Source organism: Gorilla gorilla, chromosome 4 (genome assembly GCF_029281585.2).
Source record: "Gorilla gorilla gorilla isolate KB3781 chromosome 4, NHGRI_mGorGor1-v2.1_pri, whole genome shotgun sequence".
In the NCBI taxonomy this organism is placed as follows: domain Eukaryota; kingdom Metazoa; phylum Chordata; class Mammalia; order Primates; family Hominidae; genus Gorilla; species Gorilla gorilla.
In genome coordinates, this window is record NC_073228.2 from 45,651,196 (window position 1) to 45,676,392 (window position 25,197).

At 39.9% G+C, this 25,197-nt stretch overlaps 1 protein-coding gene across 2 annotated transcripts in view; it reads right to left on the reverse strand.

Moving 5' to 3' along the window:
* Positions 1-24,644, reverse strand: part of NSF (N-ethylmaleimide sensitive factor, vesicle fusing ATPase) — a 168,152-nt gene extending 143,508 nt beyond the window's left edge. The window contains exon 1 of one of the 2 annotated variants that reach the window (XM_031011079.2): positions 24,511-24,644. In XM_031011079.2, the coding sequence (XP_030866939.1) occupies positions 24,511-24,522 (12 nt within the window). In that variant the 5' untranslated portion in view covers positions 24,523-24,644. The remainder of the gene's footprint in view (positions 1-24,510) is intronic. The other variant, XM_055387811.2, reaches the window with a different exon arrangement.
* Between the last annotated feature and the right edge of the window lie 553 nt (positions 24,645-25,197).

The window sequence follows — 25,197 nt, forward strand, 5'->3', positions numbered from 1 at the left end:
GGGTTGGTTGTTCTACTTCATTAACTATTTGTCTGCTTTCTATACTAGTACCACATTGTTTTAATTACCATATATGGCATATTTTGATGTCTAGTTTTGTCAGATTCGTATCAAAAAATTAATATTCTTAACTTCACAGAAGCATCTCAGGACATGCATCTCAAATGTTTAAAGAGGCAGAAGGCTCCCTACCGTCGTTTTTTTTTGTTTTCTCTTTTTTGAGATGGAGTCTCACTCTGTCACCCATGCTGGAGTTAGTGCAGTGGCTCGATCTTGGCTCACTGCAACCTCCACCTCCCAGGTTCAAACAATTCTCCTGCCTCAGCCTCCCAAATAGTTGGGATTACAGGCAACCACCACCACACCCGGCTAATTTTTGTATTTTTTGCAGAGACAGGTTTCACCATGTTGGCCAGGCTGATCTCGAATTCCTGACCTCAAGTCATCCACCCACCTCAGCCTCCCAAAGTGCTGGGATTACAGGCATGAGCCACTGCACCCGGCTATCCCATCACTTAATCCCACCCTGCCAATCTTTGCTCTCTTGAATCTTGGCACACTGCCAGTAAGCCTCTCATGGGTCACTTAAAAAGCAAATATCCCATAATTCTACTTTATTTTAATTCTACTCTGTAGTTCTTTTAACTCATTTCAAACTAGCACCCTTTTCTCTCTTCTCTTTATTACGAAATCTCTCAAGTCTCCCTTCCTTGCCTTCCATGTTCTCATCCTATGGCTATCTTCTTCAACCATTCTTTGAAATCCTTTCCAGCAGCCACTTTACTGTAACTGCTGTCTTCAAAATCACCAATGACTAAATGCCAAATTCAGTGGTACCTCCTTCTCCTCAGTATTCACTTTTTCATTGGCTTGTCTTGCTATGTTCCTCATCTGTTAATACCATCATTACCCTTTCAAGTCATTAAATTCAAGATTTCAGGGTCATTCTTCCCTTCACTGCCTATCCCTGGAATGCACACATAAACAATCAAGAGTCTACTAAGTCTACTGCACTGTCACTTGGATGTGCCTCCCTTCCAGCCTCACAACCATAACCTAGTTCAGCCATATCACCTCTCCTAAAAAACTACAATGGTAATAATTGTTGTCCCTGGTTCTAGCTTTTGTTCTCCTCCAATTCAGCCTTCCCTCTGCCACCAGACATGACCTGAAACCAAAAATATGATTCATAAGTAATAAAGCCCAAACTCCTTAGCATGCTACTCACAGCCACCTATGCAAGATCTATCTTTAACTTATTTTTCTGCATCATCTACCTCAATACCCCACCCCAACCCCATGTACCCCACATTCCAAACTCCATTCCTTCACTCACACTATTCCTTTTGACTGAATTCCCTATTTCAAACCCCTTCCACCTGTGAAAATCTTTCCCACCTTGCAAAGCCAAGTTTGTGAAACTCCCTGGTTCCTAGTAAGATAGAATATCTCCTTTATTTGTGCTTCTTCGGCAGTCTTAGTACTACTTATTACAAGCTGCCTTACACTAGACTTATTTAAGTACCATGCCTTCCTCACAAGATTCTAAGCTCTGATTCTCCTGCACCACTCAGGGAATATACAGTATGATAAATGTTAATTGAGTTCTCATTGCCGTTTTTGAGTTTTTTTTTTTTTTTTTTTAAAGACAGAGTCTCGTTCTGTCGCCCAGGCTGGAGTGCAGTGGCATGATCTCGGCTTGCTTTAACCTCTGCCTCCCGGGTTCAAGCAATTCTCCTGCCTCAGCCTCCTGAGTAGTTGGGACTACAGGCATGTGCCACCACGCCTGGCTAATTTTTTGTATTTTTAGTAGAGACGGGGTTTCACCATGTTAGCCAGGATGGTCTCCATCTCCTGACCTCGTGATCCGCCCACCTCTGCCTCCCAAAATGCTGGGATTACAGGTGTGAACCACCACGCCCAGCTGATATATTTCATATAAAATTAATCATTTAAAATGTATACTTGGGTGGTTTTTGTTTTTTGGAGGGTTTTGTTTTGAGAGACAGGGTCATGCTCTATCACTCAGGCTGGAGCACAGTGGCACAATCACAGCTCACTGTAACCTCAAATTCACAGGCTCAAGTGATCTTCCCACCTCAGCCTCCAAAGTAGCTGGGACTACAGGCACACACCACCATACCCAGGTAATTAAAACAATTTTTTTTTTTTTGTAGAAACAAGGTCTTGCTGTGTTGCCCAGGCTGGTCTTGACCTCTTGGCCTCAAGCAATCTTCCTGCCTCAGTCTCCCAAAGTGTTGGGGTTATAGGCATGAGCCACTGCACCCAGCCTTTGAGTGGTTTTTAGTATATTCACTATGTTGTACAACCATAATCACTATCTAATTCCAGAACAGTCCCATCACCCCAAAAAGAAACTCTGTCCCTACTAGCCGTTAATCTCAATTCATCCCTTCTCTCACTCCTTCTCAACCACTAATCTACTTTCTGTCTCTATGAATTTGCTTATTGTGGACATTTCATGTAAGCAGAATCATACAATTCGTCATCTTGGTGACTGGATTTTCACCTAGCATAATGTTTCCAAGGTTCATGTTGTAGCATGTAATAGTATTTCATTCTTTTTATTTATTTATTTTGTAGAGACTGGGTCTATGTTGCCCAGGCCAATCTTGAACTCCTGGCCTTAAGGAATCCTCCCATCGTGGCCTCCTAAAGCAATGGGATTACAGTTGTGAGCTACTGCACCTGGCTTCTTCATTCCTTTTTACAGCTGGATAAGATTTCATTGTATGGATATACCACATTGTATTTATCATTTCATCAGCTGATGGACATTTGGGTTGCTTCCACTTTTTGGCAACTATGAATAATGCCACATGTTAATGTATGTACAAGTTAATGTATGACCATATGTTTTCAATTATCTTGGGTCTATACCCAGGAGTAGAATTGCTGAGTTATTCTATGTTTAGTTTTTTAAGGAACTGCAAAACTTTTGTGCAGTAGCTGCATCATTTTACATTCCCATCAGCAATGAGGGCTCCAATTTCTCTACTTCCTTATCAAAACTTGTTACTGTCTTTAAAAAAAAAAAAAGTATGACCATCCTAGAGGGTGTAAAGTGTTATCTCTCATTGTGGTTTTGATTTGTAATTCCCTATGGACTATGATGTTGAAGATCTTGTCATGTGCTTATAGGTCATTTGTACATCTTCTTTGGAGAAATGTCTATTCTATTCAAATGCTTTGCCCATTTTTAAATTCCATTGTCTTATCTTTGTTGAGTTGAAAGGGTTCTTTGCATATTCTGGATATAAACAACATATATATAAAATATATATACTTATCAGAGATATAATTTGCAAATATTTTCCCCCATTCTGTGAGTTGTCTTCATTCTACAGTGTCCTTTGATGCATGAAAGTTTTTAATTTTAACAAAGTCCAGTTTATCTACCTTTTTCTTTCACTGCTTGTGTTTTTGTGTTATATCTTTAAAAATCACCATTTAATCCAAGGTCATACAGATTTTCACCTATGTTTCCTTCGAAGAACTTAACAGGTTTAGGTCTTTGATCCATTCTGAGTTAATTTTCATATGTGATGTGAGGCAGGGATCCAAATTCATTTTTTTACACGTAGATATCCAGTTGCCCCAGCAACATTTGTTGAAAAGATTATTCTTTCCCCAGTTAATGATCTTGGCGCCCTGGTCAAAATCAACTGACCATAAATGTATGGGTTTATTTCTGGACTCTAAATTGCATTCCATTGGTTTACAAGACTCTCCTCATGCCAGTGACATGCCATCTGGATTACTGTAGTTTTGTAATAAGTTTTGAAATCAGGAAGTATGAGTCCTACAATTTTGTTCTCTTTTTTTCAAGACTGTTGTGGCAAATATGGCTCTGCAATTCCATATGAATTATAAGATCAGGTTGTTCATTTCCGGGAAAAAGGCAGTTGAACTGTGATAGTGATTGCATTAAACCTGTACATAAATCTGGGTAGCACTGTCATCTTAACAATATTAAGTCTTCCAAGCCATGAACACAGGACGTCTTTCAATTTATTTAGATCTCTAATTTCCTTCAACATGTTTTCTGTTTTTTAGTGTACTTTTTAGTGTACTTCTTTGGTTAACTTTATTCATAAGTATTTTATTCTTTCTGATGTTATTATAAATGGAATTTTTTCTATTTCATTTTCAGATTATCCATAGCTAGCATATAGGAATGCAACTGATTTTTAGATAATAATCTTGTATCCTGCAACTTTGCTGAACTCATTTATTAGTTCCAATTTTTTTTGGTAAATTCTGTAGGATTTTTCTACATGTAAGATCATGTCATCGGTAAATATAGTTTTATTTCTTTCTGATATAAATGTCTTTTCTTTTTCCTGCTTAACTGCCCCACCTAGAACCACCAATAGAGTGTTGAATAGGAGTGGCAAGAGCATCCTTGTCTTGTTCTGATCTTAAGGGGGAAAGCTTTCAGTCTTCAACCATTAAGTATGATGTTAGCTTTGAGTTTTCCTGTTAGTTGGATTTTGTTTGTTGAACTGAATTTTGACAGTGCCAACTCATAAGGTTGTGCTGAGAATCTAATAAGAAAAGATCTGTGAAGGTGTTTTTAAAACTGTAAAATATCGTTTAATTTCAAGATCGTCTTATTCAGTGACTTGGTACTCTTACTCTAAAAAGTTTCAGAGTAATGTTGTTAAATGAATCAAAATGTTTCTGAAGCTTTTTTAATTCCCAACATCCTGACAAAGCTTTTGCACTTATGTTGTTTTGAAAGGGGAAGAAAAAGGGAAAACTCTTTGGAGAAGGAATCAGAACAAGGATCCAAGGCCTAGAGCCTCTCCCCTGTCCCAACAAGGGAATGCCAGCCCAGTAAGACTCAGGATGTTCAGGAAAGCAGAAAGGAGAAATGCAAAAATGGGCAAGAGGCAGCATGGTATGGAGGAATGAACACGGGATTTAATGGAAAAAGACAGCTGAGATTCCAGTTGTTCAGAAACAACTGAAGAAAACAGTGAGGCTGGGTGCAGTGGCTGAAAACTATAATCTCAACACTTTGGGAGGCCAAGGAGGGAGAATCATTTGAGGCCAGGAGTTCAAGACCAGCCTGGGCAATATAGTGAGACCCAAACTCTACAAAAAGAAAGGAAGAAAGGAAGAGAGAGAGAGAGAGAGAAAGAAAGAGAGAAAGAGAGAAAAGAAAGAAAGAAGGAAAGAAAGAAAGGAAAGAAAGGAAAGAAAGAAAGGAAAGAAAGAAAGAAAGAAAGAAAGAAAGAAAGAAAGAGAAAGAAAGAAAGAGAGATAAAGAAAGAAAGAAAGAGAGAAAGAAAGAAAATAAATTAGCCTGGCTTGGTGGCACAAATCAGTAATCCCCGTTATTCAGGGGGCTGAGGTGAGAGGTTTGAGCCCAGGAGGTCAAGGCTACAGTGAGCCCTGATCACGCCACTGCATTCCAGACTGGGTGACAAAGTGATACCCTATCTCAAAAAAAAAAAAAAAGAAAAAAGAAACAGTGAGACACCCGAGAATATTAGAAGATCTAGTAAACTGCACATCTTCAATGCTGCATGATCTACTGACTTACATCCGTAAGGCCACACTATACTTATCTAAATTGTTGATACTACTTTTAGTCATTATAACACAGCATGCTAATAATTTATGATGTGTCCTTAATATTGAGAGGTTTCTCATGTAATAAATTCAGCTTACTAATAAATATAAACATAATAGTATTTACATATTTTATTATTTAGAAACAACTGAGTAGAAATCATATTTACAAATAATTGAATCAAAAACTGGCTGTTGGAAAGCAAAAAAATTACTAGCCTACTTCTTTTCCATAGAACAAATATTTAATAAATATCTATAATGTCCCAGGCACTGTGCTAGGTGCAGGAGATGCTCAAATTAACAACAAAGCAGTGACTACTTTTTATATTTTTTGGACACTGAACAGGAATAAAATATGTATAAAACACAGGCAACACATAAAACACCATAAACCTACTACCCAGTTTAAGAAAAAGAACATTATTTAAATCAAGTTTTTATTGAAGAAGAACATATATACACAAAAATGCATACATTGTACGTGTTTGGCTCAATGAATTTCTACAAGTGAACACACCCAGGGTAACCAACAGTTAGGTCAAGAGGACATTACCAGCATCCCATACTGCCCGCTCCTAGTCACTATCCTTCTACTCAACCACAGATACCCACTAGCTTAATTTCTGTCATCAGAGATAGAAATCATGAATAGAAATATATTCACTCCTCCCACCCCCAGGACTATAAGTGCTGGGTCATGGGCATCATGCCTACATTCAGTTTTAGGGAATTCTGCTAGTTTTCCAAAGAGGTTGTGCTCATGCATTTTCATCAGTTCCAGCTGCTGCACATCCTCATCACCACTTAGAATTGTCATGACAGGCCAGGTGCGCGGGCTCATGCCTGTAATCCCAGCACTTTGGGAGGCCAAGGCAGGTGGATCGCTTGAGATCAGGAGTTCAAGACCAGCCTGGCCAACATGGCAAAACCCCATCTCTACTAAAATACAAAAATTAGCCAGGCGTGGTGGTGGGTGCCCATAATCCCAGCTACTCGGGAGGATGAGGCAGGAGAATCACTTGAACCCAGGAGGCAGAGGTTGCAACAAGCTGGGATTATGCCACTGCACTCCAGCCTGGGCGACAAGAGCAAGACTCCATCTCAAAAAACAAAACAAAATCAAACCCAGAATTGTCATGACAATGTGTTCTTAATTTAACTTTCAGGTGGGTGTGTAGTAATATCTCCCTGAGGTTTTAACTTGTATTTCTCTGATGACTAATGAGGTTGAGGATTTAACATACGTTACAGGTAAGTTCTTTGTGAAATCCCTGTTTGAATCCTTTGTTCATTTTTCCACTGGCTTTCTGTCCTTTCTTTTTATTCTTGATTTGTAGTTCTTTATATATTCCAGGTACAAGTCCTTGTCAAATACATGTATTTCTTTTTTTCTTTTCTTTTTTTTGAGACAGAGTCTCGCTCTGTCGCCCAGGCTGGAGTGCAGTGACGCAATCTCGGCTCACTGCAAGCTCTGCCTCCTGGGTTCACACCATTCTCCTGCCTCAGCCTCCCAAGTAGCTAGGACTACAGGCACCCGCCACCACGCCTGGCTAATTTTTTGTATTTTTAGTAGAGACGGGGTTTCACTGTGTTAGCCAGGATGGTCTCGATTTCCTGACCTCGTGATCCGCCCGGCTCGGCCTCCCAAAGTGCTGGGATTACAGGTGTGAGCCACCGTGCCTGGCTGTCAAATACATGTATTTCAAATACCTTCTTCCACTCTGGTCTTTCTCCTCAATGGTGTCTACTATAGAGTGAAATGTGCACTCCCCACTGCCCCCAACAAAATTCATTAGTCAAGGCGCTTCCCCCACCCCAACTATTTTGGAGATAGGGACTTTGGGAGATAATTGAGGCTAAATTAGGTCATAAGCGAAGGGCCCTAATCTGACAAGACTGTGGCCTTATAAGAAAAGGAAGAGAGATGGTGAGATCTTGTTGTCTCTCCGCCACACAGACACGCGGCAAGAAGCCTGTGTGCAAGTCACGAAGACAGTGCTCACCAAAACGCAGTCATACTGGCACCCCGGTCTCAAACTTCCAGCTTCCAGAACCGTGAGAAAATACATTTCTTTTGTTTAAGCCACCAAGTCTATAGTATTGTGTTATGGCAGCCTAAGCAAACTAAGTCAGTGTCTTTTGATGAAATCCAATTAATCACTTTTTTCCTTTGTATCTAGTGCTTTTTATATTCTGTTTAAGAAATCTTCACCTGTCTCCCATGTTTCTGCCTTTTCTTGTCATTAATTTCTAACTTGCCCACATTATGATCAGATATTATACAGAGATCTGCACCTTGGATGTGGTGTTCAATACTCAATTATTAATATTGTTAATTATATTAAGTCTTCTAAATTAATGCAGTGCAAAAGTACTTTCTGTGCTGTCCAATACAGCAGCCATTGTCACATGTCACTAGTAAGCCCTTGAAAAATGGCTATTGCAACCGAGAAAATGAATTTTTAATTTAATTTTCAGCTGTAACCATTTTGTCTTTTTAATTTTTCAATTAGGGAGTTTTGAAACTCCTCACCATGGTAGATTTGTCTATTTCATCTTATAATTCTGTCATTTTGTTCTTTGTATATTGAGGCAATTATTAGGTTCACACAAGTTTGGAATTGTTTTTACCTTTATGGATAAATAAACCTTTTCTCATTGTTGAGGGACCTATCTCTAGCTGTCTCTTTTGTCCGAAAGATCATATTGTCTGATGCTAATATAGTTAGTTTACCTCCCTTTTGGTTAGAATTTGCCTGATAGACTTTTTCCATCCTTTTGCTTTCTATCTTTCTACATTCATATGTATTAGCTATCTCTCTTGAAAATTATAGCTGGATTTTGTGTTGTTTCAGTAAGTTTGTTTGCTTGCTTTTATTTATTTATTTATTTATTTTTGAGACATAGTCTCACCCTGTTGCCCAGGCTGGAGTACGGTGGCATGATCTTGGCTTATGGCAATCTCCGCCTCCTGGGTTCAAGTGATTCTCCTGCCTCACCTTCCCAAGTACCTGGGATTACAGGTGTGCACCACCACACCCAGCTAATTTTTGTATTAGCTGGCCATGGTCAGCTGGCCGTGTTGGCCAGGGTGGTCTCGAACTCCTGATCTCAAGTGATCCACCCGTCTCAGCCTCTCAAAGTGCTCGGATTACAGGTGTGAGCCACTGCACCCGGCCTGCTTGCTTTTAAATAATCCAATCTGACATTCTTTGTCTGAATGAAGCATTTAGTCTACCATATATTTGATTTGGTTTCTATATTTTATTTTTGTTTCCTCTTTATCTGACCTTTTCTATGTTTTTCACTTCTTCCTTGCCTTTTAAAAATTGTTTTTTCTGCTATAAATTATTCCTAATATTTATATTATTTTAGTAGTTACTCTGAAAATACTAATACACATACCTATCAAAATCTAAAGTTAATTGAATAGCTTTACCTTTCTCTTCAACAGTATAAAGATCATAAAATACTTTAACCACTCTTTTGATTTAGATGTTGTTATCATATATTTAGTTCTTTTTTTTTTTTTTGAGACGGAGTTTTGCTCTTGTTGCCCAGGCTGGAGTGCAATGGCGTGATTTCGGCTCACTGCAACCTCTGCCTCCCAGGTTCAAGCAATTCTCCTACCTCAGCCTCCTGAGTAGCTGGGATTACAGGCATGTGCCACCACACCCGGCTAATTTTTTTTTTTTTTTTTTTTTGTATTTTTAGTAGAGACGAGGTTTCTCCATGTTGGTCAGGCTGATCTCCAACTCATAACCTCAGGTGATCCGCCCACCTCAGCCTCCCAAAGTGCTGGGATTACAGGCGTGAGCCACCACACCTGGCCTATTTAGTTCTATTTTTAAAATCTCCGCATACATCATTTTATAAAGTCAATATTTATTTCAATATATCCACAGATTTACCATTATTCTTTACTCTTCAATCCTTCTTAAATCTCAGACTTTACATCAGTGGTCACTTTTTTTTTTTTTTTTAGCCTTCAGGAAATTGATCTGAATTTCCACTAGTAGGGAAGGTTTGATGGTTACAACATTCAGTGTTTGTCTGTTTCAAAGTGTCTAATTTTGCCCCCATTCTTCACAAGATATACAATTCTTGGTTGACAATTATTTTCTCTAAGCATATGGAAAATATGACTCCCTGTCTTATGGCTTTCATTATTATAGACAGGAAAACAGCTGACAGCCAAATACTTGTTGAAGGTAATATCTTTGTTCTCTGACAGCTTTTTTTTTTTTTTTTGAGATGGAGTTTTGCTCTTGTTGCCCAGGCTGGCATGCAATGGCACGATCTCGGCTCACTGCAACCTCCACCTCCCAGGTTCAAGCAATTCTCCTGCCTCAGCCTCCTGAGTAGCTGGGATTACAGGCATGCACCACCACGCCCGGCTAATTTTGTATTTTCAGTAGAGACAGGGTTTCTCCACGTTGAGGCTGGTCTTGAACTCCTGACCTCAGGTGATCCACCCTCCTCGGGCTCCCAAAGTGCTGGGATTACAGGCGTGAGCCACCATGCCCAGCCTCTGACAGCTTTTAAGACCTCTCTATGGTATCATGTAGTTTCTTTAAAAAATGTTTAGGTGTGAATTTTTTTTCTTTTTATCCTTTCTGGGATTCTTTAGCTTCCTAAATTTGTAGGTTGTTTTTCATCAGTTCTCTGTCATTATCTCTTCAAATACTGCCTTTGCCTCATTCTTTTCCATGCCCCTGCTCCCCTGCCCCAGAATTCTGACTAGACTGAACCTTCTTATTCTACCCTCTGTATTCTCTTAACTCTTTTATTACTTTTCATTTTCTTGCCTCTATACTGCAATTTTTTCAGATCCACTTTACTAAATCTTTCTTTAGCTGTGTCTAATCTGTTATTAAATTTGTACACTGGTCATTTTTGTATACTTGCTCCTCATTCCTATTTTAAATTTCTTTTTTTTCTATAAGTATATTAAATACATGTACTTATAATCTGTGTCTGCTAACTCCAATATGTGAACTCTTTGCAGGTTCTGATTCTGCTCTTTATTGTTTCTGCTTCCTCTCATTCATTGCATCTTATTTCTTTCTGCATTTTGTGAATGTGAGTTCATATTTCTTACAGCTTTATGTTTAGGAATTTTCTAAATCCTAAGATCAAGATGGGTTCTCCCAAGAAGCTTTGTATTTGCTGCTTTTTAGGCATTCTTAGGCATTTTAAGGCATCATCACTCTTGTACCACTTTTATATTTAATTACTGGCTTAAGATTTTCATACCATCCAGGTAATATAAAATCAGGATTCAAACCTGCATGAAGGTCAGCTTGTGGGTAAAACTTCTCAGGGAATTTCTGTACCCTTCCCATCACCACCAAAGTTTGAGGCAGGAAATTTTCCTTTCCGATCCTTAGACAAGGTACGTTTATTACTAGTTCTCATTTATTATGATGTATAGACCCTTGGGGTACCATCTTTACCAGGAGAGGTGGGACGTTCTACCAGAAAACTACTTTTATCTTCCGTTCTCTGAGCTTCTTGAGGCACAAGCACAAGTTAACTAGGTTTTCCAAGTAATGTCATTTGCAAATAATGTCCTCAAGGCAGCAGTACTTGGCTTATATCTCTGGGTTTTCACCTTCACATAGTTTTTGGCCTGATTATTCCTTACTTTTCAGCCAGCTATCTCCATGCACATAAGGTTTTTACTTAAAAAATATTTCATCTGCCAGGCACAGTCACTCACACCTGTAATCCCAGCACTTCGAGAGGCCCAGGTGGAAAAACTGCTTGAGCCCAGGAGTTTGAGACCAGTCTGTGCAACATGGCAAGACCCCATCTGCACAAAAAATAAAAAAATTTGCTGGACATGGTGGTGTGCACCTGTGGCCCCAGCTACTCGGGAGGTTGAGGTGGGAGGATCGCTTGAGCCCAACAGGTCAAGGTTGCAGTCAGCCATGTTCACACTACTGCACTCCGGCCTGTGTGAGAGAGCAAGACCCTGTCCTCCCTCCAAAAAAAAATTATCTAGAATTTTAAATTGTTTATTTGGGAAGGTCAGTCAGAGTACCTAATTCACCATACTGCAGCAAAATAGCCATGCTTTCTTAAAAGTTTGAAAATTGGATATAGATGAAGGTATTAATGGGAAGAAGACGATAACCTTGAAACCTATCAGTAACAAGGTTGAGCACATATTTGGAAAGAAATCTGGAAAAAATATCTTCAACAATTTATAAGGAACTAAATTGGAGAGCTCAAAACACTAAGTGAATGCTTCTCAACTTTAACATACATCAGAATCACCTGGAGAATTTATTGAAAGAGAATGCTAAGCCCTACCCCAGGGTTTCTAAATTAGTCAACCTGAAGTGGGAACTGAGAATTTGCTTTTCTAACAAGTTCTCAGATAATGCTAATTTGCTGGTCTGCAGAACCCACTATCAGAATCACTGTACTAAGAGAAATAAACTTCATAAAAACAGGAACACTGACAGGTTCATTTCATTACCTTCTACAAAAGAAGAGAAGAAATGTGTGGAAATGAGATTTCAATAACACTCTTGGTCCATCTCATCATTTAACTTATAATTAAGTTAATTTGATGACTGATAAGTAGATTTACTGAAAGGCTATGTATACAAAACAGTTATCAGACTCAATATCTGCAGGTGAAGAAAAAGGACTGGAGTGCAGCAGCTGTTTAAAGCTAGATCTATAATACTAATGATTTAAATAATAGAATAAACAACATTATTTAGAGTATTCAATACCTTGGCAGAGAATATCAAAATTCAAACTACAGACATTGTCAGAAGTGATAATTTACTAAGATGTTCAGAAGCAAATGTCTTGTTCAACCATTCAAGAATCATAATACCCCCACACCAGGCTCTATTCTCAGCAATGGGAACTGTCTGCTATGGTTCACAAAATTATATCAATATTATTCTCTAGGAGAAAAATAGTCAGGATAATTAAATTTAAAAATTTGACACAGAGGTTCATTGGAAGACTCAGAATTAGTGATAATTGGTAGTTTCATTGCTTGTCAAAGCAACTACAAAAATATTTGTCAGCACATAACACTAAAAACACTTTACAATTTTTTTTTAAAAACCCACCAATGCAGCCCTTAAAGTTTTTATTATGTGGTGATTTTAAAAAGAAATGAATCTTGCATTTCAAAAATGACTTCTTACCTGAAATTAATAATTTTCCCATTTCCTCCTCCACCAAAGATCTATACAGCTAGTGCAAATCCATCAGCACTTTAGCATTTCTTTCTGAATTTAGCAAAAGACCAAAATACCCTGCATTACTCATAAACAGCTGATGCTAATTGATTTGGTTTCAAATCTATAGAGCACAAGTTGTGAGAAATTAACACTTTCAGCTTAAAGTCAAAGAAAAGGAGATCAGGTTAATAAAGTTATTGAGCTGAATTTTATTGAAGTGCTCTCTGTGTCTACTCTTATAAAACACAAGAGGAAAAATGTAGGTCAAAAATCCATAGCGGAAGGTTAAAAGTGTCTTTAAAACAAACAAACAAAAAACTGTCTCGTTCTGTTGCCCAGGCTGGAGTGCAGCGGCACGATCTCAACTCACTGCAACCTCCACCTCTTGGGTTCAAGCTGATTCTCATGCCTCAGCCTCCCAAGTAGCTGGGATTACAGGCGTGTGCTACCATGCCCGCTAATTTTTGGTAGAGACAGGGTTTTGCCATGTTGTCCAGGCTGGCCTTGAACTCCTGGCTTCAAGTGATCCACCCGCCTCAGCCTCCCAAAGTGCTAGGATTACAGGTGTGAGCCACCATGCCAGGCCAAAGTGTCTTTTTTTTTTTTTTTTTAAAGGAGTGGGGATTAAGTTGTTCTCAGAATTCATATGGAAAAGAGCCAAGAAATGCCAAATTAAGAAAGGTAATGAAAGTACGCCCTCTGAAATAACAAGAATAATTTTAAAGCTACAGCAATTAAAACAGTGTTATTGATACAAATATGGACAAAAAGAATTATGAAACGGAATAGAGTCGACACTTAGACCCACACATATATGGGAACTGGATATAATACAGAGATAGCATTGCAAATCAGTAAAGGAAAAAAATGGACTCAATAAATGATATTGAGACAACTGGTTATACATATGGAAAAGATAAAATTAGTTCATAATTCACACCAAACACAAAAATAAATTCCTGATCAATCACCAAAATGTGCAAGGCAAAATTTTAAAACTTTTATAAGAAAATGACTTCAGGGTGGAGAAAGATTTCCTGAAAAACACATAAAAGCACAAATCACCAAGGTAAAAAAAAAAAAAAAAGCGTAATTATAACTATAAAATTTAAATCCAACACTCTATAAACAACATGAAAAGACCATCACTGTCTGAGAGAAGCTATTTACAACAAAGGATTAGAATCCAAAGCATACCCTACCCCCCAAAAAACGAAAAATTATACAAATCACTAAAAAAATACACAGCCCAACAGAAAAAATGAGCAAATATACAAAAGTAATTCACAGAAGGGGAAATCCCAATGACCAATATGAAAAATGCTTAATCTCACTAGTAATGAGGACAACATGCAAATTTAAACAATAGTTTTACACCTATTATATTGTAAAAGTTAAAATGTCAGCAATATTAAGTGTTGGAGAAGATATAAATAACAGGTACTCATATACTGCTAGTGACAGTATAAACTGGCATAACTAGGTAAAGATGAGTATGACTTATCGCCCAGCAATTCTACCTCTGGACACACACGCTAACTCTTACACATATATGCATGGAGACACACACTCATGTGTTGCTTAACGATAGGGATACATTCTGAGAAATGTGTCACTAGGTGATTTCATCGTTATATGAATATCATAGAGCGTACTTACACAAACCTATACGGTATAACCTATTGCTCCTAGGCTACAAACCTGTACAGCATGTTACAGCACCAAATGCTGTAAGCAACTGTAACATAATGGGTAATTGTGTAACTAAACATATGTAAATATAGAAAGGTAGAGTAAATATATGGCATTATAATCTTATGGGATCACCTTCCTATCTGCAGTCCCTCACTAACCGAAATATCGCTAATGTGGCAATGGCACTTGACTAAAATAATGTACATTCCGGGAAAAATAAAAATGGAACTGCCTAAATTGTCCTCTAATAAGAAAACAGATGATTGTGCTATATTCACAAAACAGACTACAGAGTAGCTAAGCAGAATTAATTGGCTCACTATATATCAACAGGACTAAATTTCAAAATTATTTTAAGTGAAAAATGCAGGCTGCAGAAAGAAAGATATAGCATAAAACCATTATATACATTTTAAAGACACACAAAGCAATATATTGTTTTTGAGCATAAACATGCATAGATGTAGACAGAAAGAATCTATACCAACTTCAGGACAGTGATTACTTCTGGGAAAGGTCAGTGGTCTCAAGAAGGGATACTGCCAGGTGTGGTGGCTGCCACCTACAACCACAGCTACTCAGGAGGCTGAGGTGGGAGGATCACTTGAGGCCAGGTGTTGAGACTAACCTGAGCAACACAGAGAGATCCTATCTCTAAAAACTTTTTTTTAATTAGCCAGATGTGGTGGCACACCTCTGCTAGTCCAAGCTACTCAGGAAGCTGAAGCAGGAAGATCGCTCGAGCTCAGGAGTGTGAAGCTGCAGTGATCTATGACTGTGCCACTGCACTCCAGCCCAGGCCACCAAGTGAGACTCAGCCTCTTAAAAAAAAATTTTAAATAAAACTAAAAAAAAAAAAGGAGCAATACAAAGAAGATTCAATTGGATCTGTAATGTTCTATTTATTATTATTATTTTTGAGACTGAGTTTCACTCTTGTTGCCCAGGCTGGAGGTGCGATCTCGCTCACCGCAACCTCTGCCTCCCAGGTTCAAGCGATTCTCCTGCCCCAGCCTCTCGAGTAGCTGGGATTACAGGCATGTGCCACCACGCCCGGCTAATTTTGTATTTTTAGTAGAGACGGGGTTTCTCCATGTCAGCCAGGCTGGTCTCGAACTCCCGACCTCAGGTGATCCACCAGCCTCAGCCTCCCAAAGTGCTGGGATTACAAGTGTGAGCCACCATGCCCAGCTGTAATGTTCTATTTTTAAAAAGATAAATATCTGAAGCAGATATCATATGTTAACATTTCTTAAACCTCAGTGGTAATCACATGGATATATGTTATTCACTGTACTTTTTGTCATGCTTGAAATCTCTTAAAGTGTGCATGAATTATACTCATTCAAAAATACTTAGGGCTTCCAGAAATGGTTACATCTACAAAAGGAATATTTAGTTTTCACTATAAAAAAAAATAAGTTGGAAATTAGTAGTTTAAATCACTAGGAAACTGAAGTCAGTATAAGGTAGCTCTCAGAGCAATATTAAGGGTATCAGTACTAAAATACGAAAGAGTATCTCACTGAGAGATTTTCACTTAAAATACCAGAGCCAGAGTATAGATGTTTTAAAAAGCATTACAGCAAGTGCTTAGTGTATTGCCCAATGAAGGTATTTGTAAGGGTTCGCTCTTCTGCCACTTCCAAAATTTTCAATGGTAAGATAATATACTTTACCTTATACTTTTGCACCTTAACTTAACTACTTGAAAAAAGAGTCATCCTATATATAAATTCCTCCGGGTTTCAGAAAGAAGAAGCTATCTAAAGATGCTTTAAAGAATTGTTTTGTTTCCTAAAATTCATTGCATTTGAAGATACTTTTAAAAATATCCACTAAAGCGATACACAAAACCAATAACTACTGCACGTAAGACTGCAGAAAGTTGATATACTTTGGACAAACTTTCATTTAGGAAATGGACTACCAAACACTTTATAGTATTTGTTTTGATTTGTAGTACTGCACATGAGCTATCCTCAATTTACAGCTTGAGTTCCAAAGTTTCATCTGAAAGTTTGTTTGGTAATGATGTCATTCACCCACAAAATGTTATAAATGACTAGGTTTCTAAACAAAGGCTACAAAAGCTTCTGATATTGATACTGATACTGAATATTCTGGCCTGCCCTAGTCAAAACACTAGATTCGACAAATTTTACCTCTAACATCTTTCCATACCCCTTTCAACTCCTAAGCAAGTTCTCTCTCGTTGGTTCCTATTTCACATTATCTTACTCCTATCTCTGCCAAACAGATGACCTCGACTAGGTTTAAGGACTTATGAAGAAAGAGATCCACTGGCTTTATTTGCACTAAAGTATGTGTATTTTCAGAAAGGGACTGCTGAATGTCCAGTAAGTGAGATTTCTGGCAATTTTAAAAGATAAGCATACAAAACAGTTCAGGCACTGTGGAAAACTTTTCTTTTTTTCTTTTCCAGTAGTGGGAAGGTAGTGGTATCTTCTGATGACCTAGAAACTGTACACTGAATAACATCACACATTTTATTCTTCAGCCAATGTCCCAGATAAACTATATACGGTGCTTCATTGGAAAAAACTTCAATTACATAGTGAATATAAATCCCACTTACAAGATGATGTCAGAATATCAAAAGTAGTAAGAATGCAAAATAAACTGTCCCCCACAAAAAGGAAATATAAAACCCATTAAGAGTACTGCAACAGCCGGGCTCAGTGCCTCACGCCTGTAATCCCAGCACTTTGGTAGGCCAAGGCAGGCAAATCACTTGAGGTCAGGAGTTCGAGACCAGCCTGGCCAACATAGCAAAACCCTGTCTCTACTAAAAATAGAAAAATTAGCTGGGTGTGGTAGCACAGGCCTGTAATCCCAGCTACTAGGGATGCTGAGGCAGGAGAATTGCTTGAACCCAGTGAGTGGAGGTTGCAGTGAGCCAAGATCGTGCCACTGCACTACAGCCTGGGCAACAGAACAAGACTCTGTCTCAAAAAAAAAAAAAAAAAAAAAAAGAGTATTGCAACAACAACAACAAAAACATTTGATAAAATTCAACATCCCTTCATGATTAAAAAAACTCTCAACAAATTAGGCATAGAAGGAATATATCTCAAAATAATAAAGTCTATACACAACAAACCCAGAGCTAACATCATACTGAATGAGGAGAGGTGAGATCTTTCTTCTAAAAGCTGGAATGAGGCAGGGATGCCCATTTTCACCACTCCTATTCACCACAGTACTGGAAATCCTAGCCAGAACAATCAGACAAGAGAAAGAAATGAAAGGCATCCAAACTGGACAAGAGAAAGTCAAATTGTCTCTTTGCTGATTATATATCTGTAGGTTTAGAAAACCTTTAAATCAGTAGCATTTCTATACATCAATAAGGATCTAGCCAAGAAAGAAATTAAGAAGGCAATCCCATTTACAATAGCTACCAAAAACAAACAAAAATCTAGGAATACATTTAACTAAGGAGGTGAAAGATCTCTACAAGGAAAACTACAAAACGCCAATGAAAGAAAATAAATCAAAAAACATCCTATGCTTGTGGAAAGAATTAATATCACTAAAATGACCATATTGCCAAAGCAATCTACAGATTCAATGAAATCCCTATCAAAATACCAATGTGATTCATATGGGACCAAAAAAGGAAAAAGAAAAAAGCCCAAACAACCAAACCAAACCTGAGCAAAAAGAACAAAGCTGCAGACATCACATTACCTGACTTCAAAATATATTATAAAGCTATAGTAACCAAAACAGCATGGTATTGGTATAAAAATAGACATGTAGACCAATGGAACAGAATAGAGAATCCAGAAATAAAACCACATAATTATAGACAAATGATCTTCAACAACACTGACAAGAACTCACACTAAGGAAAGGACACTGTCTTCAATAAATGATGCTGGGAAAATTGCATAACTTCATGCAGAAGTGTGAAACTGGACCCCTATCTCTCACCATATACAAAAATCAACTCAAAATGGATTGAAGATTTTAAGACCCAAAACTATAAAAATACTACAAGAAAGTCTAGGGAAAACACTCCTGGACATCGGTGTAAGCAAAGAATTTATGATTAAGACATCAAAAGCACAGGTAACATAAAGAAAACTAAACAAATGGGACTTAAGCAAACTAAAAAGCTTCTGCACAGCAAAAGAATAATCAACAGAATGAAGAGACAACCTGTTGAATGGGAGAAAATATTTGCAAAGTATTCATCAAGCAGAGGACTGATATCCAGAACATACAAGGAACTCGAACAACTCAAAAGGAAAATAACAAATAATCCCATTAAAAAAGAAGACATACAATGGCCAAAAGAAGACATGGAAAAATGTTCCACACCACTATCAGAGAAATGCACATCAAAACCACAATGAGATATCATCTTACCCCAGTCAGAATGGCTATTATTAAAAAGACAAAAAGTAACAGATGTTAGTAAGGATGCAGAGAAAAGGGAACTCTCACATACACTGTCGGTGGGAATGTAAACTAGTACAACCACTAAGGAACACTGTATGGAGATTTCTCAAAGCTAAAAATAGAATTACCTTCCATCGAGCAATCCCACTACTGGGTATCTACACAAAGGAAAAGAAATCAATGTATCAAAGGGATAGCTGCACTTGCATGTTTACTGCAGTACTATCACAATAGCAAAAATATGGAATCAACCACCTAAGTGTCCATCTACAGATGAATGGATAAAGAAGATGTCGTACATGTACACAATGGAATACTATTCAGCCATAAAAAGAATGAAATCATATCATTTGCAGCAATGTGGATGGAACTGGAGGTTATTCTCTTAAGTGAAATAAGCCAGGCACAAAAAGACAAATATTGCATGCTTTCACATATATGTAGGAGCTACAAAATTTGAACACAAGGAGGCAGGGAGTGGAAAAATAGATGACAGAGACTGGGAAGGCGGAGTAAGGGAGAGAAAGGCTGAAGAGAAGTGGGTTAAAAGGTAAAAAGATCCAATGAGGTCAGTCGCGGTGGCTCATACTTGTAATCTCAGCACTTTGGGAGGCCAAGGCGGGTGGATCACCAGGTCAGGAGTCCAAGACCATCCTGACCAATGTGGTAAAACCCTGTCTCTACTAAAAATACAAAAATTAGCTGGGCGTGGTGGCACATGCCTGTAATCCTAGCTACTCAGGAGGCTGAGGCGGGAGAATCGCTTGAACCCGGGAGGCAGAGGTTGCAGTGAGCCAAGATAACGCCACTGCACTCCAGCCTGGGTGACGGAGCAAGACTCCGTCTCAAAAAAAAAAAAAAAAGATCCAGTGATAGGAGGAATAAATTCAATGTTTGATAGCTGAGTAGATGACTATACTTAATACATTGGACTCATGTACCCTGACTTGATCACTACACATTATACACATGTAAAAAAATTGTCATGTACTCCATAAATATGCACAAATAAAAGTATTGCAACAAGGTGAACTATTTTTGCTAAAAATCACTCAGTAGTTACTAGAAAATAAAGGCTATCAGAAGAAATGATAGACAATCAGATGGGCCAAAGTTTTTCAGATTTTCCAAAAGGTAGAAGATAGTTTCTGAACATTATTATGTCCAAAAAGTTCTAGGTGAGGTAAACCTAGTCTTCACTACACTCTTGCAACTAAGCTGGTGAACTAGGTAACAGTACCAGGCTGATCTGAGTTCAAATCTTGACCCTGCTTCTTGCTGGCTATGTGAACTTCTCAAGTTACTAAATCTCTCTCTCTTTCTCTCTGCAAAAAACAAAGATAATACTACCTACTTTGCAGGTTGTTTTGTTGGAATGAGACACATCTGTATTTAAGCAACAGTGCCCAAGTGTATTAATGGGTATCAGTCTAGAGGCATGTCACTGGCAGCATGCCCAAGGGTTATTTCTGACCCTGTCTTATTCTATCCTTTACCAATAACTCAAACATAGAAACAGAAGTCATGATTAAACCTACAGATCTAACCAAACTGGAAGAGACAGCTATTATGTTTCCTAACATGAAAGAACTAAGAATCCAGATTACCTCAACAAACAGCAGACATGCACTGACCTAAAAAAATGAATTGTAAAAGGATAAGGTCTTGATTTAGGTTCAATAAAACTGCTCTAAACCTAGAATGGAGCTAGGGAGCTGATTTTAAAAGAACATGAGTTTTCACTGACTACAAGCTCAGTATGAGCCAAGAATGTGATTTACTATAGAAAAAACGCTAATACAATTTTATCTGGTATGAATAATGGTAGTGTCCATCTCAAGACAATAATAGCTTAAGTACATTCTTCTCTGATCACTGTGTTCCACTCTGGGCACATTTTAGAAGAAAGGTTGACAAAACAGTAACATTAGGTTACTTCCAGAGGAAGGTAGCCTAAATGATTAAGGGTTTGGAATATGAAATATGCTAGGAATTGGGGGATGTTTAACTTGCAAAATCGAAAATCTGAGGAGATATGTAACCTGTATTCAAGTAAATGAGTAGCTTGAGTAGCTATTACATGGAAAAAGAATTGTGTTTAGTTCCGTATGGCTTGAAACAGCAGAAATAGTAACTACGTATAAAAGTTACATGGAACTCCAGATAACAAAGACCTAACATAGCTGTATGACATTACAGGCAAGCTTTAGCGTAATATACCATCTATCACCAGAGTGTTCAGAGACTGATTCATTTGCAACAAAAATGTATTGAGTACCTAAGTCCCACAAGGTACACAAAGCGCAGTTGATAATGACTAAATAACTTATATGTTCTCTGCTTTTCACTGAGGTGAAGTGGTAGAAGCAAATAATAACACACACTCAAAGTAACAAAAAGATAAATCTCTAAGGAGAGGAATACAGTTCTTCAAGAGTATATAACAAAGGATCCTGACTTATAATGTGGGGTCAGAGTAGGCCTCCCTTGAGTAGCTAAGTGATGTCTGAGTAGGAGGTAAATGGTTGGGGGGAAGAACGTTACAAAGAAAGGAAACACCACTCGCAAAGACCTTGTGGTAAGAGAAATTACAGGTTCAAGGAATTGAAAGGCTCATTTACCATATAACCTGAGCACACAGAGTAAGAGAATGAGTGGAAAGAAGCAGGAGCAGAACCACAAAGAGTCCTGAAGGCCTCATTAAGGATTTGGTTTTCTCCCAAAAGTAATGGGATGCTGCTGAGGAGGCGTTTAAGTAGTAATAGGCACGGGAAGGAACAATCAAGGTCAAGAATGAATTGGAGGTGAGCCACATGCTCTAAGACGACTACTTGGGAGGCCAGGCACGAATCTCAGCACTTTGGGAGGCCAAGGCAGGTGGATGACCTGAGGTCAGGAGTTCGAGACCAGCCTGGCCAACATGGTAAAACCCCGTCTCTACTAGAAATACAAAAATTAGCCGGGTGTGGTGGTGGGCACCTGTAATCCCAGTTACTCAGGAGGCTGAGGCAGGAAAATGGCTTGAACCCAGGAGGCGGAAGTTGCAGTGAGCAGGGATCACGCCATTGCACTCTAGCCTGGGTAACAAGAGCGAAACTCCATCTCAAACAAACGAACAAAAAAATACTTGGAAGCTTCCTGCAGTAGTCCAGACCAGAAATGATGGTAGTTTGGGAAAAGGAGGTAAAAATGAAGATGTGGAAAGGTGGACAGACTGGAGATTTTTAGGTTAAAATGACAGAACCCATGTGACCAATCCAGATAGTCCAGTGGGTGACTTGGAACTAGTCTAAAGCAACCATTCCCCCAAACCAGAGTCTTTGGCCCTAATTAAATACCTTTATGGGGGGCAGGAGCAGAACTCTGACAAATTTTACCGGGGGATAGGGCAGAGGACATGGGTACAGCAAAAGAGAGATATAAAGGGTTACCCACCCTCTCCCTCCCTCAGATTCCCAGCCTATATAACTGGGTGGATGATGGTATCATTCAGTGAGATATTCCTATCTCACTGGATAGGTACAGATGGTCCCTGACTTACAATGGTTTGACTTAACATTTTTCAACTTTACAATAGTGCAAAGGTGATAGGCATTCAGCAGAAACTGTACTTTGAAGACCTACACAACCATTCTGTTTTTCACTATCAGCACAGTAATAAATGACATGAGGTATTCAACATTTTATAATATAGGTTTATGTTAGATGATTTTGCCCAACTGTAGGCTAATGTAAGTGTTCTGTGCATGTGTAAGGAAGGCAGGCTAGGCTAAGCTATGATATTCGGTAGATCGGGTGTATTAAATGCATTTTCAACTTCTGATACTTTCAGCTTACAATGGGTTTATCGGAAGGTAGCCCCATCGTTAAGTCGAGGAGTATCTACACAAGTTAGGTGGGCTAAGATCCTGGGTTCGGAGTTGAAAAAGCTGCGTTTCGGGACCTTGATTTTAAATAAGCAGTTGGACATATTAACCTGAAACTTAAAGGGCAGGTCTGGACTGGGGGTAAAATATTGAGAATCACTGGCATATAGACAGTTGTAGCTATGGGCTTAGAAGAAATTGCCTGAGCGGGAAATTGAGAGTGAGAAGACGGCCTTTGAGGAATACCAGCAATGAATAACAAAGTAGAGGAGGGTGAGGCCGCAAAAGAGAGGTCTGAGTCAAACCAGGAGCGAGGCATTCCAGAACACATGTGAAGAGTGCTTTCCGTCAAGGAAGCCATGGTCAACAACGTCAAACGCTGCTGAGATATCAAATAAGATAAGGATTGAAAGGTATCAATTAAGTTGAGGGACAGGTTTCAGTGGGATGATGGGGCAGAAATCAGACTGCAGTAGGTTGAAGGGTGAGTAGGTGGTAAGCAAATGGAAGACAATAAATATAGACAACTCTATCAAATTTCCTGCTGTAAAGTGGGACGGGAAAAGGTGACAGCTGTGGGGGTGGGGGAAGGGTTTAAGATAGAGAAGCTTGATTATCTTAAGAAGGAGCAGGTGAATATACAGATAGGGTCTGAAGTACTGGCAGAAAGACTAGCCTTAAAAGGAGAGGCCATGGGGAAAAGGAAGAGAAAGAAGCCAAACTAAATGACCTTTAAGATCCCTTCTGACTCTAAAATCTCATGACCTACAAGTCCTTTCAGATAGGGCATTTGCATATATGCATAAATCTATGCAAACTTATTCAAAAATTCTGGTATAAATAGATCAGTCAATCACATCTTTCGCCCCCAGTGACGCAGTTAATGTCCTCAGGTTTATGACCAGTGTAATCTCCGGGCAGGACTCATCCCTTGAGAGCTTTTAGCTCAAGGCAGACTGCAATACAGCACTCAACCAGCTCTCTCTCTCTCCTCGCCAAACCCATCCTACCCAACGATCCTAAAGGCTAAAGGAGGAAGTAAATTTAAAACCCCGAAACTACAGCATATCCTGCTGCATTCGAAGCGACTGTCATCCATAAAAACAAAACGTGACACCCCAAATCCATCCTCACTCCAAGCTAAAGCCAATTCCTGCCTGACCCGACAGTTGACAGGTTCCCCAGATGGCCGGGCTTTAACACTAAAAGTCACTGGCACCCCCTTCTCTTTCCCAATGACCTTTAATTTGTGAAGAGCCAGACATGGGTTCCTGAAGATCCTTCCTACACCCCTCGCCCCGAATGCAGCAGAGGTGCTCCCGGCAGTTACTCCGGCGCCCCCTAATAAGCCCTCGCAAGGGGGTGCGGAAAGACCCCCAGAGCCCGTCAGAGGGGGCTTCGGCGACCGCGACCCTGCGGCTGTGTGGAGGACGAGGGAACAAGCCCCAAGGGATGGGAAGGGAGGATGACGGGAGGCGCAGCAGACGCGTGTAACGAGGGGTCATCTCCTCTCGAGGGGGGTGTAGTTGTTGAGGAGGGCTAATCCCCTGCCACCGCTCCCCTGCTACCCTCAAGTCCCGCTCTGGCCTCGCGCCCCATTGCTCGGATTCACTCCCACTCCTCTGGGGCCGCCTGGACCCCGGAGTGCCCGCGAGCCCGGCGCCCCTGCCTCAAGCCTGGGCTCCCAGACCGGCACTCACCCGGCCCGCCATCTTCGCGGACACGTCCGGCTCCGCGGCTGCAGCTCTGCGCTCGGCAAAGCCCGCCCCCGCCGCGCGCGCGCCCCCGCCGCCCGCCCTCGCGCAGGCGTGCAACCGTCGTGAGGACGCGCGCGTCCCTGGCCGCGTCCCCGGCGTCCTCGCTCCACAGGGCGCGCGCGCGGGCTCGGCGGCCGCCTGGGGTGCGCGGGGTGGGCAGAGCGGCGGCGCCATTTTGGCTGGAGCTGCGGGGCTGCGGTGGGTGACTCCGTTTCCAACGTGCGTGTCAGTCCGTCGGGGCCTGGAGGGCTGCGCCTGCGAGTCTCATATCCTCTGGCGGTTCGCGCCGGAATTTGTCTCAAGGGCTTTAATGCTTCGGATCACTTATCCCTTTGCCAGCTGCTGTTCGCCCTCGAATGTCCATTTTGCTCTGTGCTTCCACACTCTGTTTAAACATGGTCTTGCTGATGAGAGTGCCCGGCGCGTTCCCTGGCTTCCCCCAAAAAAGATCAGCTCCGAGGAGTTGGTTCTGAGTTCAAATTCTCCATGAATTTTCTCACTTTTCTTTGTAGGCGTACTTGTTTTCCTAGTTGCTGGAATTGTCATCGTTGGCAGTTTTATTTATGTGTAGCCTGGAAAACTCAGTATTTTCAGATTTGAAAGTGAATTGTGATTATTTTTATACATTAT